General features: G+C 41.8%; 1 protein-coding gene across 1 annotated transcript in view; it reads left to right on the top strand.

The window, feature by feature from the left end:
- LOC142494689 (uncharacterized) overlaps positions 1 to 12165 on the top strand; it is a 39336-nt gene extending 27171 nt beyond the window's left edge. The window contains exon 4 of the mRNA XM_075599122.1: positions 11951 to 12165. Within this exon, the coding sequence (XP_075455237.1) occupies positions 11951 to 12165 (215 nt within the window). The remainder of the gene's footprint in view (positions 1 to 11950) is intronic.
- The last annotated feature ends 1320 nt before the right edge of the window (positions 12166 to 13485 follow it).

The raw sequence follows: 13485 nt of genomic DNA on the forward strand, positions 1-13485 counted from the left end.
TAACTGCCTTTCTCTTTTTCAGTGTGGCAGGCACAGCAGAGGTGAGATGATTCTTTCTTCCATAGAACCGGGGATGCTCCATGTAAGCGGGAGGCACAATGCAGTATCTGGACAATGCCTCAGATAAAGATCAGCAAGTGGTGGGCTATGCAACGTGTACAACCTTTTATGCATGGTGGCCAGGTACAGGTGTTGAAAGTGGGTGGTCTGTTATGTGAGTCATTAACATATAAATACACCATCCATTTTGTGGATTCACTGCACATTGAATACACATCGACTAAACATCGAATACACATTCTTGTGTTTGTATTTCTTTCTACAGTACTCGCAGCAATGCCTGTTAAGAAGATTTCAAAGGATCTCAGCATGAGAATGAAGGAGATGTACACGAGCGGACAACGAATTGCAGATATCCAGCGCTGGTTAACTGCTTCTGGCCTCGTTGTGCCATCAAGCACTGTGTGCTATCATGCACAAGGAAAAAACAGAGACCGCAAAAAGGCACCAAGGGTAACAAATGCGTAAGTATACTGTATTTATAAAACTTAACCAAAAAAAATATAGAAAACTGTAGTGTACATCTACAGTATACCGTATTTATATAGTATATTTATTATATTACAACAGTATATACTGTAGTGTACTGTATGTGTGGTCAATTTATATTTTTTGTGCAGCAGTATACACTTTTGGTATATTGCAATTCATCTGACAACGGAATATACAGTATATGATGTGTATTTATTATGATATAACAACAGTATACCGTATTTATATAGTATATTTATTATATTACAACAGTATATACTGTAGTGTACTGTATGTGTGGTCAATTTATATTTTTTGTGCAGCAGTATACACTTTTGGTATATTGCAATTCATCTGACAACGGAATATACAGTATATGATGTGTATTTATTATGATATAACAACAGTATACCGTATTTATATAGTATATTTATTATATTACAACAGTATATACTGTAGTGTACTGTATGTGTGGTCAATTTATATTTTTTGTGCAGCAGTATACACTTTTGGTATATTGCAATTCATCTGACAACGGAATATACAGTATATGATGTGTATTTATTATGATATAACAACAGTATACCGTATTTATATAGTATATTTATTATATTACAACAGTATATACTGTAGTGTACTGTATGTGTGGTCAATTTATATTTTTTGTGCAGCAGTATACACTTTTGGTATATTGCAATTCATCTGACAACGGAATATTTATATAGTATATTTATATTACAACAGTACTGTATACTGTATATTTTGTCTATTTATATTTATAGTACAGCAGTATACATTTTTTGTATATTTATATTTACTGTATATTACAACATTACATGTACAGTATACAGTATACATTTTATATTGCTGCATATTAATAACACAATATAATTTCTTTGCATTGTAGGGAGACTACTCTTCTGGTGGACAGAATAAGTGAGGAGAATGATGAGAGGAGCGCATTAAGGGTTAAAAACACTCTTCAGGAAAACCACAATCTGACTGTATCCGAGAGCAGCATAAAGAAGATGAGACGCAGAATTGGATGGAAATATGGACGTGTGAGGTTAGTAGTGGACAGTACAGGAGGTACTGTACTGTAAAGTAAAAATGTTGTTTTGCAAACTGTACTGCGCTGTGACGCTAACATTTTTTATTCATTGTCATTACAGAGCGTACCCCATGATACGGGACGCAAACAAAATCAAAAGAGTGCTCCAGGCCCAGGCATGGATCGACAGCGGTGAGACTTTCCAGGATTGCATCTTCACTGATGAGTCTACTGTGTCGCTGGAGAGATTTGCAAGATTTGCGTTCCACAAAAAAGGCCGCATAACTTTGAAGCCACGGCCAAAACACCCTGTGAAGCTGCATGTGTGGGGTGCCATCTCTAGGCGTGGACCGGGATGCATTGTCGTCTTTGAAGGTACAATTTCTCAAATATAATGCCGCCTAATGCACTGTACTTGACTAGTGTTGCCTTACCGTATGCACTGTACTGTACTATTGAGCACTTTTCTTTTCTTGCTATAGGAATCATGAATAAAGATTTCTTCCAAGACAACATTGTGCCCGTGATAGTGCGATACATCACACAAGACTTTCCCAATGGTCATCGCTTTTACCAGGACAATGATCCCAAGCACACCGCGTCGACGGCGCATATCCTTGAGCGCGGCATCAACTGGGTGAAGACGCCAGCGGAGTAAGTGTAGTAGACCGTGTCCCATTTATATGTTCCCCACTGTTTTTACTGTGTACTGTATCTCTTAAACTAATTGTCCTTTCTTTCCAATCACAGATCACCAGACTTCAATCCGATCGAAATGGTCTGGCATCAGCTGAAGGACCACATCCGTAAAGTGGCGAAACCCTCCAAGAAGGACGAGTTGTATACAGCCATAATGAGTTTTTGGAACAATGAACTCACCGTTGAACGATGCAATAAATATATAGACCATATTGCCACTGTGTTGCCCATTGTCATCGCGCGCAATGGACAAGCATCAGGAAAGTAGTACAGTGCTGTAGTATTGTACAGTAGGTACACTATGATACAGGTAAGTATGGCACAGATTTTAGCTTTCCCAATAGTCAGAGTTTACAGTAGTTCCAGTATACAGTACAGTAGACTAGTTTGACATACTACAGTAACTGCCTACTAACTGCTCCATTTTTTCTTTCCAGAGAAAGCTGCACCAGCCACCTACTGTACAGTAGGTCTACCATAATACAGTACGCACATACAGTACAGTACAGTAACTGAACAAAGTTTTTGTTTTCTTGTCGTTCCAGGAAAAAGGGTGCACCAGAGGGGAGGGGGGGCCTTGTGTTCATCAAATCTGCTTGTGCAGTCAAATGTACAGTATATAAACAGCAGTAATGATGTACACAAAACCTCTCCTCTCTCAATGAACTACTGTACCGCAGACACAATGAGGATACTGTTACAGTATGAAGGGAAAAAGAACAGGATGGGTTATTTAACATTACAGTATACTGTGCAATATTTATACTGTATATTTATATATACTGTATTTTTATTCTAAAGGTATTCGAGAATGTACTCTACTAGATGAGGACCTGGTGACTTTCAACACTCTCAGACACACAGAAAGGATTATTTCACATCACTGTATATTTATCCTGTATATTTTCAGTAATTTAGAAGCAGTGGCTGTTCTGAACAGCCCAGGGCCAGATTAACAAAACAATGGCTTGGATTGGATTAGCCAGACGATTGATGCTTGGCCAGGGAGGGATTAAAAACTCTAAGGGAGGGGGTGGGTGGTGTAGCTGTAGGATTGTGTCAGTATTTCCAACGCCAGGTCACCCTAATAATTGCATGAATAAACCCCCAAAGACAAGGCCCAAATATACTAGTACAGTATACTGTACAGTACTGTAAAGTATGTATTATTGTGTGTTGATGTTTTGAATTGCTGTTAACTTGAAAAGTTTCACCATTGTATTGTACTGTATTTGTAAATAAAAGTATTTTGTGGCGACTTCAGCAATAAAAGAACTGGTTAATTTATCTCACATAAAGTACGTGAATACGACCGCAATCACCATTGTACAGTAAATGGGTGCATAGGATGGAACGACAGGTGCTAAAGGGGTATAAATATGATACTGTATTTATCAGTATTGATCAAAGAGAGTTGATCAGAAGGATTCCCCTTATAAAGTATACAGCACTCTATTGTCATTCATACAGTACAGTATACTGTAGTAAAAGGTAGACAACACATGGTCTTGCAGTACAGTATACTGTATTACTAAAAATCTGTCAGGTTGACCAGAATCACTGCGGATATCGGAAAATAATACAATTTTATTAATTCTACGTACTGTATATAAGGGGAATCCTTCTGATCAACTCTCTTTGATCAACACTGATAAATACAGTAATTTATCTCACACTCAGTACTACTGTACAAACTGCTTTTTGCTTGCAATAAACAAACAAACAGGGAAGCGCTACTGTATACTGTATGAGTTAGGATCAGGCCCAGCAGCCACTTTATGTTGAAAACCACATATGAAATGAGCATAAATTTGCATGAATAATTACACAAAAATATATAAAATAAATAGCACAAGTCTCTGACAGAGAGAAATTGTCCAGGTGGTGTGGATACAGGTTAATGCCCCTGTCTGATAGGACAGACTCGGGCAAGAATGGCCTGTGAGAGGTGAATATCCAGAATGGTAGCTGGGATGGAAAGCGCTACCAACTGTGCAGGTATTGAAGTGTGTAGAAATGGGAAGGTGCCGTAGGCATCAAATGTGGAAAGCGCTCACCCAGACTTCATACACTGCGCTTTTTGCTTGCATACTGCAAAGCCGCAAGACCAGCAACATTGTAAAAAAAGAGCAAAAAAAAGAGCAATGAGCGCGAAATTGGCGTGGGAACTTCTGTTCTAGGGCCCCTAGAAATAATATTCTTTATTTTAGTTATAAACTCACATTTATATATAAAGTATATATTTATTTCTCTTCATGTACTGTATTTATTTAGATTTATTTATTAATTGTGGAGCTGCTGTGCGTGAGGGGCCATGGCCAGGATGGGGGGGGGGGGGGGGGGGGTAACGGTACAGTATGTGGGTAGGGGGTGAGGGTGGTTAGACCTCACAGTACATTATGCACATTGGGCCCCCCTCCTCCCCACATTTACATACTGTACTGTACACTACACGACATCAATGCAGGGAGGGTTTACCAATGCAGGGAGGGTTTACCAATGCAGGTAAGGCTTTAGGCCTTTACAGTATATCTCTCTCCCTTCAGTGTAATCTACTTAACAGAAACATTAGGGGGGGAAGGGGCTTTAGGCCTTTATATCTCTCTCCCTTCAGTGTAATCTGCTTAACACAAACATTAGGGGGGAAGGGGCTTTAGGCCTTTATATCTCTCTCCCTTCAGTGTAATCTACTTAACAGAAACATTAGGGGGGAAGGGGCTTTAGGCCTTTATATCTCTCTCCCTTCAGTGTAATCTGCTTAACACAAACATTAGGGGGGAAGGGGCTTTAGGCCTTTATATCTCTCTCCCTTCAGTGTAATCTGCTTAACACAAACATTAGGGGGGAAGGGGTTTTTAAACAATGCTGTGTATAATGTACTGTATAAGGTTTTTTACAATTAGATAGATGTAATCCTTGGTATTGTAAGGGTTAGTTTGGTTTAAAATTGTCTTTTCTGGTTGTTACTTACAGTATATATTGATTTTGGTTTACTTGCTTGGTTAAAATACTTTTTGGTATTGTAGTGTGCATTATCCTTAGCGTTGTATACTGTAGGTGCCTTTAAACCCAGTAACCTACTGTATTGTGATTCACTTTGATTCTCCCTAGTGTTTTTTGAGTCACTATCCTTTTCATGTTTAGGGTTGACAGTGTGTGTCGTTCCCTAGTGCTGTTCATTAGTGTTTAAGGGTCCATGCCTCTTTTTTAAGTGTTTTTAAATCATGTACTGTTTATTCATCCCTTTTTGCACTGTGTCAAATAAATAAACAAATATATCAATTGCATACCTGAGTGCTCCCATACGGGTTACTTTTTTCTCTTTTCACTCACATACAGTATGTATATATATATATATATATATATATATATATATATATATATATATATATATATACAGTATATATACACAGTGTATATATGTATACTGTATATATATATATATATATATATATATATATATATATATATATATATATATATACAGTGTATATACTGTACAGTATATACAGTATTTATTTCTCTTCATGTCTTTATTTATTTATTTATTTATTTAGATTTATTTATTAATTGTGGGGCTGCTGTGCGTGAATTTTTTTTATTGGGGGTGAGGGGGGTGTTTGGCCCTTGGTGTGAGTTTACGACTTGCAGCAGCAGCAGCACAATTAATAAATAAATATAAATAAATAAATAAATAAATGACAATAAATACATTTGAAATACATTTTTATTGATAGTGTACATGTGCAGGGGGTCTCCGGAGCTGAACCGCGGTGGTTTTAGGTCTGGGGACCCCGTGCCCCCCGAGATACAGGCCCCTTTAGGGGGTGCCGGTATCCCTCTGCTCTGCTTGGTTAAACGCAGAGCACTCAGCACTCAGAAACACAGGCCAGCCAGATTTAAACACACACACAATAGGGGGAGGTTTTTTTTACATAGCTTGCAGGGAAGCTTAACGCACACACACAATAGGGGGATAGGGGGATAGGGGGAGGTTTTTTTTACATAGATTAGAGAGAAGGCAGGGCGTTTTAAAAGCGAGAATAGGGGGAGGGGGTTTTACATAGATTTTATTTATTTATTTATTTAGATTTATTTATTAATTGTGGGGCTGCTGTGCGTGAATTTTTTTTATTGGGGGTGAGGGGGGTGTTTGGCCCTTGGTGTGAGTTTACGACTTGCAGCAGCAGCAGCACAATTAATAAATAAATATAAATAAATAAATAAATAAATGACAATAAATACATTTGAAATACATTTTTATTGATAGTGTACATGTGCAGGGGGTCTCCGGAGCTGAACCGCGGTGGTTTTAGGTCTGGGGACCCCGTGCCCCCCGAGATACAGGCCCCTTTAGGGGGTGCCGGTATCCCTCTGCTCTGCTTGGTTAAACGCAGAGCACTCAGCACTCAGAAACACAGGCCAGCCAGATTTAAACACACACACAATAGGGGGAGGTTTTTTTTACATAGCTTGCAGGGAAGCTTAACGCACACACACAATAGGGGGATAGGGGGATAGGGGGAGGTTTTTTTTACATAGATTAGAGAGAAGGCAGGGCGTTTTAAAAGCGAGAATAGGGGGAGGGGGTTTTACATAGATTTTATTTATTTATTTATTTAGATTTATTTATTAATTGTGGGGCTGCTGTGCGTGAATTTTTTTTATTGGGGGTGAGGGGGGTGTTTGGCCCTTGGTGTGAGTTTACGACTTGCAGCAGCAGCAGCACAATTAATAAATAAATATAAATAAATAAATAAATAAATGACAATAAATACATTTGAAATACATTTTTATTGATAGTGTACATGTGCAGGGGGTCTCCGGAGCTGAACCGCGGTGGTTTTAGGTCTGGGGACCCCGTGCCCCCCGAGATACAGGCCCCTTTAGGGGGTGCCGGTATCCCTCTGCTCTGCTTGGTTAAACGCAGAGCACTCAGCACTCAGAAACACAGGCCAGCCAGATTTAAACACACACACAATAGGGGGAGGTTTTTTTTACATAGCTTGCAGGGAAGCTTAACGCACACACACAATAGGGGGATAGGGGGATAGGGGGAGGTTTTTTTTACATAGATTAGAGAGAAGGCAGGGCGTTTTAAAAGCGAGAATAGGGGGAGGGGGTTTTACATAGATTTTATTTATTTATTTATTTAGATTTATTTATTAATTGTGGGGCTGCTGTGCGTGAATTTTTTTTATTGGGGGTGAGGGGGGTGTTTGGCCCTTGGTGTGAGTTTACGACTTGCAGCAGCAGCAGCACAATTAATAAATAAATATAAATAAATAAATAAATAAATGACAATAAATACATTTGAAATACATTTTTATTGATAGTGTACATGTGCAGGGGGTCTCCGGAGCTGAACCGCGGTGGTTTTAGGTCTGGGGACCCCGTGCCCCCCGAGATACAGGCCCCTTTAGGGGGTGCCGGTATCCCTCTGCTCTGCTTGGTTTACAGGCCGCGATCACGTGATCGGGACCTTTAAACCAAGCAGAGGGCTACCGGCACCCCCTAAAGGGGCCTGTATCTCGGGGGGCACGGGGTCCCCAGACCTAAAACCACCGCGGTTCAGCTCCGGAGACCCCCTGCACATCTACACTATCAATAAAAATGTATTTCCAATGTATTTATTGTCATTTATTTATTTATTTTTTGGCGGCTGCTGTGTGTGTGTATTTTTTTATTGTGGGTAGCGGGAGGGTGGGTGAATGGGGTATTCGCCCCAACGATGGTTGGGGAGGGCTTGCGGGGGGGGGGGGGGGTGGGGTAGCGGGAGGGCTTAACCCCTTCATGACCGTAGCGGTATTAACTGCTACGATCGTGAAGGGGTTAAGTGCACCCGCAACCCCCCCCCCCTCCCGCAAGTCCTAAACTCACACCAAGGGCCAAATACCCCCCTCACCCATCCCCACTACACACAATAAAGCGGGCACGGTGGGTTAACCCCTTCATTGCCTTAGCGGCTATCCGCTATGGTAATGACGCAGCATTTTCCGTATTTTTAATAATATTGATCAGGAGCAGGGGGGTTCCCTGAGCATTAATTTCTGGCTCAGGGAACCCCCTGCTCACTGTACAATATTATTAAAATACAGAAATGATGCTTCTTTACCATAGCGCATAGACGCTAAGGTAAAGAACGAGTGTTTATTTATACTGTATATTGTATGTGTTTTATTGATAGTGTACATGTGCAGGGGGTCTCCAGAGCAGAAGCGCACAGGTTTCAGGTCTGGGGACCCCGTGCCCCCCGAGATACAGGCCCCTTTAGGGGGTGCCGGTATCCCTCTGCTCTGCTTGGTTTACAGGCCGCGGTCACGTGATCGGGGCTTTTAACGCAGAGCTGGATACCGGCACCCCCTAAAGGGGCCTGTATCTCGGGGGGCACGGGGTCCCCAGACCTAAAACCACCGCGGTTCAGCTCCGGAGACCCCCTGCACATCTACACTATCAATAAAAATGTATTTCAAATAATTTTTAATGTGTGGATGTTTGCGCAGAGAGAGAGCAGCGGATCTCTCTCTGCTGCAAACACATCTCGCCCCCGCCGCCCATACAGTACTGTAGTATCATTTATGTATGTGCATATACAGTACAGTACAGTACTGTATGTTAGGGCTTACAGGGGTTGTTGTTATACAGTATATATATATATATATATATATATATATATATATATATATATATATACTGCATTACAATTCATTATAGGGGACGGCTTCACAGAGAATAGCTCGCAAGCGCCACCATGTGTATTTTGACGGCATTGCAGTATTGTAACCAGCCGGAATAAAAAGCTTAAATTCCTGCCGGAAAATAACGCAATGCACTCTGGCTGAAAAATATCAGAAACCTGAATACACCCGAGTATACCCGAATTCGCGGGACTAGCCGTGCTCGAATAAAGTGTGTCGCCAGTGTAGCACTGGAGTCAAGAGCCACGGCCTAATTCCGTATCCTGAGTCACCTATAATGAATGGAGCACACATAAGCTGACATTAGTGATCAAATTGTACAATGCCAACATTCCTACATAAAAATGTGTTTTGTGTTAGAACATGTAAATCTGTACTCACCCAGCAGCCAACCATGTTCAAAATGTCCCTCTTCGAACGCATGGAAGACTGAAGAGTTCCTCAGGATAGAGGAATCGTGACTGGAACCAGGGAATTTGGGTACCACATGCATTATCCTCATCGTCGCATCACATACCACCTGTACATTGAGTGAATGGTAGTGCTTACGATTGCGGTACACATGCTCACTCTGACTAGGTGCAATCAAAGCAACATGTGTGCAATCGATTGCACCCAGCACACATGGTATCCCTGCTATATTATAAAAGCCAGTCCTGACTTCCAGCCACTCTGTCGCCTCTGTAGGAAAATGAATATAATTCCTAGCGCGTCTATTGAGTGCATAGAGAAACTGGGTCAAGGCCCGCGAGAATGTAGATTGCGAGACCCCGCCCACTATGCCCACAGTTGTCTGGTATGACGCGGAAGCAAGATAATGTAATGAGCACAGCATTTTAACAAGCCCAGGGACTGCACGACCTCTGGCTGTGAAAAAATCTAAATCTCCCCTTATCTCCTCATAAAGAGATAAGATTGCTGCTGAACTCAAACGATAGCGACTTACAATCTCCTCCTCACTCATCCCATCTAACAGGGTTCTCTCCCTGTACAGACGCGGACGAGGCACAACTTGTCTCCTCTGTCTTCTCCTCTGATCTCCTGTCCCTCGGCCTGTCCCTCTCCCTGTCCCTGTCGTATCCGCGTGACTGTCCCTGTCACTGTCCCTCGGTGTGTCCCTCCCTTGCCCTATATGATTCTCTTGATCATCAAGCATGTCATAGAAAAGAATGTTCCTCCGTCTCCTAAACAATCTCAACATTTTGAAATGAGTAGCTGTGAATGAGCAGGTAATGGGCGTCCTTTAAATAGGTATGTGATGATGTCAGGTGACATAGTAAAATGCAAGGTGTTACATTAACATAATAAAGTACTTCTGTGGCAAGCTGTGTGCAGTTGTTGTTATAAGTATTTGTTGTGTGTATTCTGCAGGGAATGATGATATTTGCCAATGATGTGACGTGAAGCTTTGTACAAAAATTGGTTGAAAATAAATAGTGTAATGTGCAATGCATGTAACACTTGTGAACGCAACAGTCAGTCATGTAATTAGACAAAAAGGCTGAGATTGACGTGGGAAAAGTTTGGTGTAACATGTGTAATTAGGCATGTTATTGTCACATGTTGACAACAATGAATAGTCGTGTGCATATGCATGCATTTCTGTAATGAGGATAGTTGGTATAGAATGAGTTGACAAGGTGTCCCAATGATGAATTACTGTACATGTGTGTATAAGTTAGGTTGAAGTGCTTGTAATGCTATGGTTACAATGTAAACATGCAATGTGATTGAGCGTCCAATAAGTGACGTCATGAAAATAGGGAGGACCCAAAAGTATATGTAAACATGAGAATACAGATGTACATGAACGTTTAAAGATGCGTGACACATTACAAGCATTGTGTAATGTAAAGGAAGATTAATATACGGTGTATGTGTGACATGTGTGACATGTGTAACATCATGTAAATAATTGTCGCTCAGTTCAGTAAAATGTGTGATATGATGTGAGGTTCTCCTTTAAGAGTTGAGTATAGTATTTTCCCTTGACACATCATCACATGATGAGTAATGTGACCCGCAAATGCTGACAACATGTAAAAGTAGAATGTTATGCAAATAATACACGTCAGCTGTGACACAATGCAGGGAATGCCCCCCACACTGTAATGCAAATGACGTTTGTATTGTGAGCAATGAAACGTAAACAGTACTATACTGTTATACGTCCCCGCTCCATTGACTCCATTGATGTACAGAAGAGTTTTTTTTTCTAAGTGCCGTTCCGGCAGCCTTAGCGATCGTTCTCCCCTCCAAACTGCCAACTTTAGTTGGCGGGAGAAATTGGCCATAACATCTCAATTTCGTAGTGCCGATCAGCCCCGATAAGCTGATTTTTTTTGTTGAATCCAGCCGATTTAAAAAAGTGGTGATCAGTGGCGAAAACAGGCTTATCGGCAGCCGACTGGCCATAACAAAATAATCGGCTCCGAAACCTGGCGAAATCAAGCACTTATCGGCGCTTACTGAATCTCAAACCCAATTTTGGCTATAAAATGGCGATAATTCCCTTATCAACGCTTACTGCATGAGGCCCTAGATCTTCAGAAGAGCACAAATTAGAGAATGTGTAAATAAGAACTACTAAAATGCTACATGGTTTATAATACTACTGTACATGTAACTTATCAGGAAAGACTAAAGGACATCAACACACAGCTTAGAAGAGAGAAGGCAAAGGGGGAGGTATATGATTCAAACAGTCAAATATATCAAGGGGTTTAAAAAGATAAAGGAGGAGGACATTTTTCAGTACGGGAGTTCAGAAATGTTTGGGGTAAACCTAAGGCTATCCTAAATGTGAAATAAAGCAAAGTATCAAATACCTCTGAGTTTTTATAAACATATAGGAAATTGTGCAGACTAGGTGTACCAAGCAGTTCTTTTCTGCTGTAAAATTCTATGCTTCTGTTGCTATTTTCCACTGAACTGAAACCCTGTTTTGTATGCCTTGCTACTTTTCTTGCAGATCCCTTTCTCCTGGGACCTGGACTCTTTACATCTTTCGATTTGATTAATTTTGTTAGCTTGCTATCCTCTCTTTTCATCATACTATTATACTTTGCCAAGCCCTTTAACTACACCCTTAATAAGTTTGCATTCACTACTGCTGGGTTTTTTTTCTACAACCAAAAAACTGTCATCTTATCGGCACTTCCTCCTGGGTCAGCATATAAAATCTGATAGTATTTGTTTTCCTTGCTGTTACTTTGTTTTTGCAATCTGCACTTATTCTTATCTCAGTCTTAAAATGTAATACCTACCATGTATTCATGTCCTACCTACAGTAAAAGCTTGCAGCCATAGAGCCTCATCTTGGCTCCATAAGGTAGATTTATCAATCTTCAATGCGGGCTATCACACCTCTAGCCCCTGAGCTTTCCCACCCCCCCCCCCCCCCAACGCTATCATGCTTAAACTTTAAAAAAGCAGCCTGTAAAAACTGCATGGAGACGCTGCGTCTCCATGCACGGCTCTTACAGGCAATCGCGCAGTATAAATATACATCTTAATAATAGTGTACATGTGTAGGGGGTCTCCTGAGCTGAACCGCATTGGTTTCAGCCTCAGAGACCCCCTACTTCATGAGATACAGGCCCCGTTATGGGGTGCCGGTATCCCCTGTGCTTTTAAATCTCCCACGTCATTTGACCAGGGGATTTAAATCCTGCAGGGGATACCGGCACCCCATAACGGGGCCTGTATCTCATGAAGTAGGGGGTCCCCGAGGCTCAAACCAATGCAGTTCTGCTCAGGAGACCCCCTGCTCATCTGCACTAGTATCAAAACACAAATAACAATAAAAAATCATTAATTACCTTAGCGGCTATCCGCTATGGTACTGAAACTGCTTTAATATAATTTTTTAATTAATATTGTGCGGGAGCATGGGGTCTCCTGATCTGAACCACATTGATTTCAGCCTCGGGGCCCCCTGTTCCAGAGTATCAGGCCCAAATATGGGGGGCCAGTATCTCCTCCATTATTTACATGTCACACGTCAAGCGTCGTAGACGCTTTAAAAATGGCGGCGACACTGGCATCCGATGCTCCATACTGTGTAACTCGGGAAGCAGGGGGTCCCTGAGCCAGAAATCAATGCGGTTCAGCTAAGGAGACCCCCTGCTCCCGCACACTATTTATAAAAAATACATTAAAGCAGCTTCATTACCTTAGTGGCTTTAAAATAAGGTGCCCGCTGTGGCGGACGCTGCAGGGACAAGAGCCGCCCCACAATGGGGCCGCTGCAAGGGGGGGGGGTGCTGCGCTGCACCGACAGAAACTCATGCTCTCAAGAAAATTGAGATCAGGAGTCGCGACGGAGCGTAAGCCACGCCCCCGGCAGTTTAGCCAATCAGGGCGAACTTGCCGGGTGACGTCACGGCTGCATCCCGTCACTCCCGCCCTGTCTTTCACTGTCAGTTCACTGCAGACCGGGGGACTCGGCTGCATGCGCCGCCTGCCTCGCAGACGCGCGTGGAACGCAGGCAGCGGGGCCGTAGC

The sequence above is a fragment of the Ascaphus truei genome, chromosome 5 (assembly GCF_040206685.1).
Source record: "Ascaphus truei isolate aAscTru1 chromosome 5, aAscTru1.hap1, whole genome shotgun sequence".
NCBI lineage: Eukaryota > Metazoa > Chordata > Amphibia > Anura > Ascaphidae > Ascaphus > Ascaphus truei.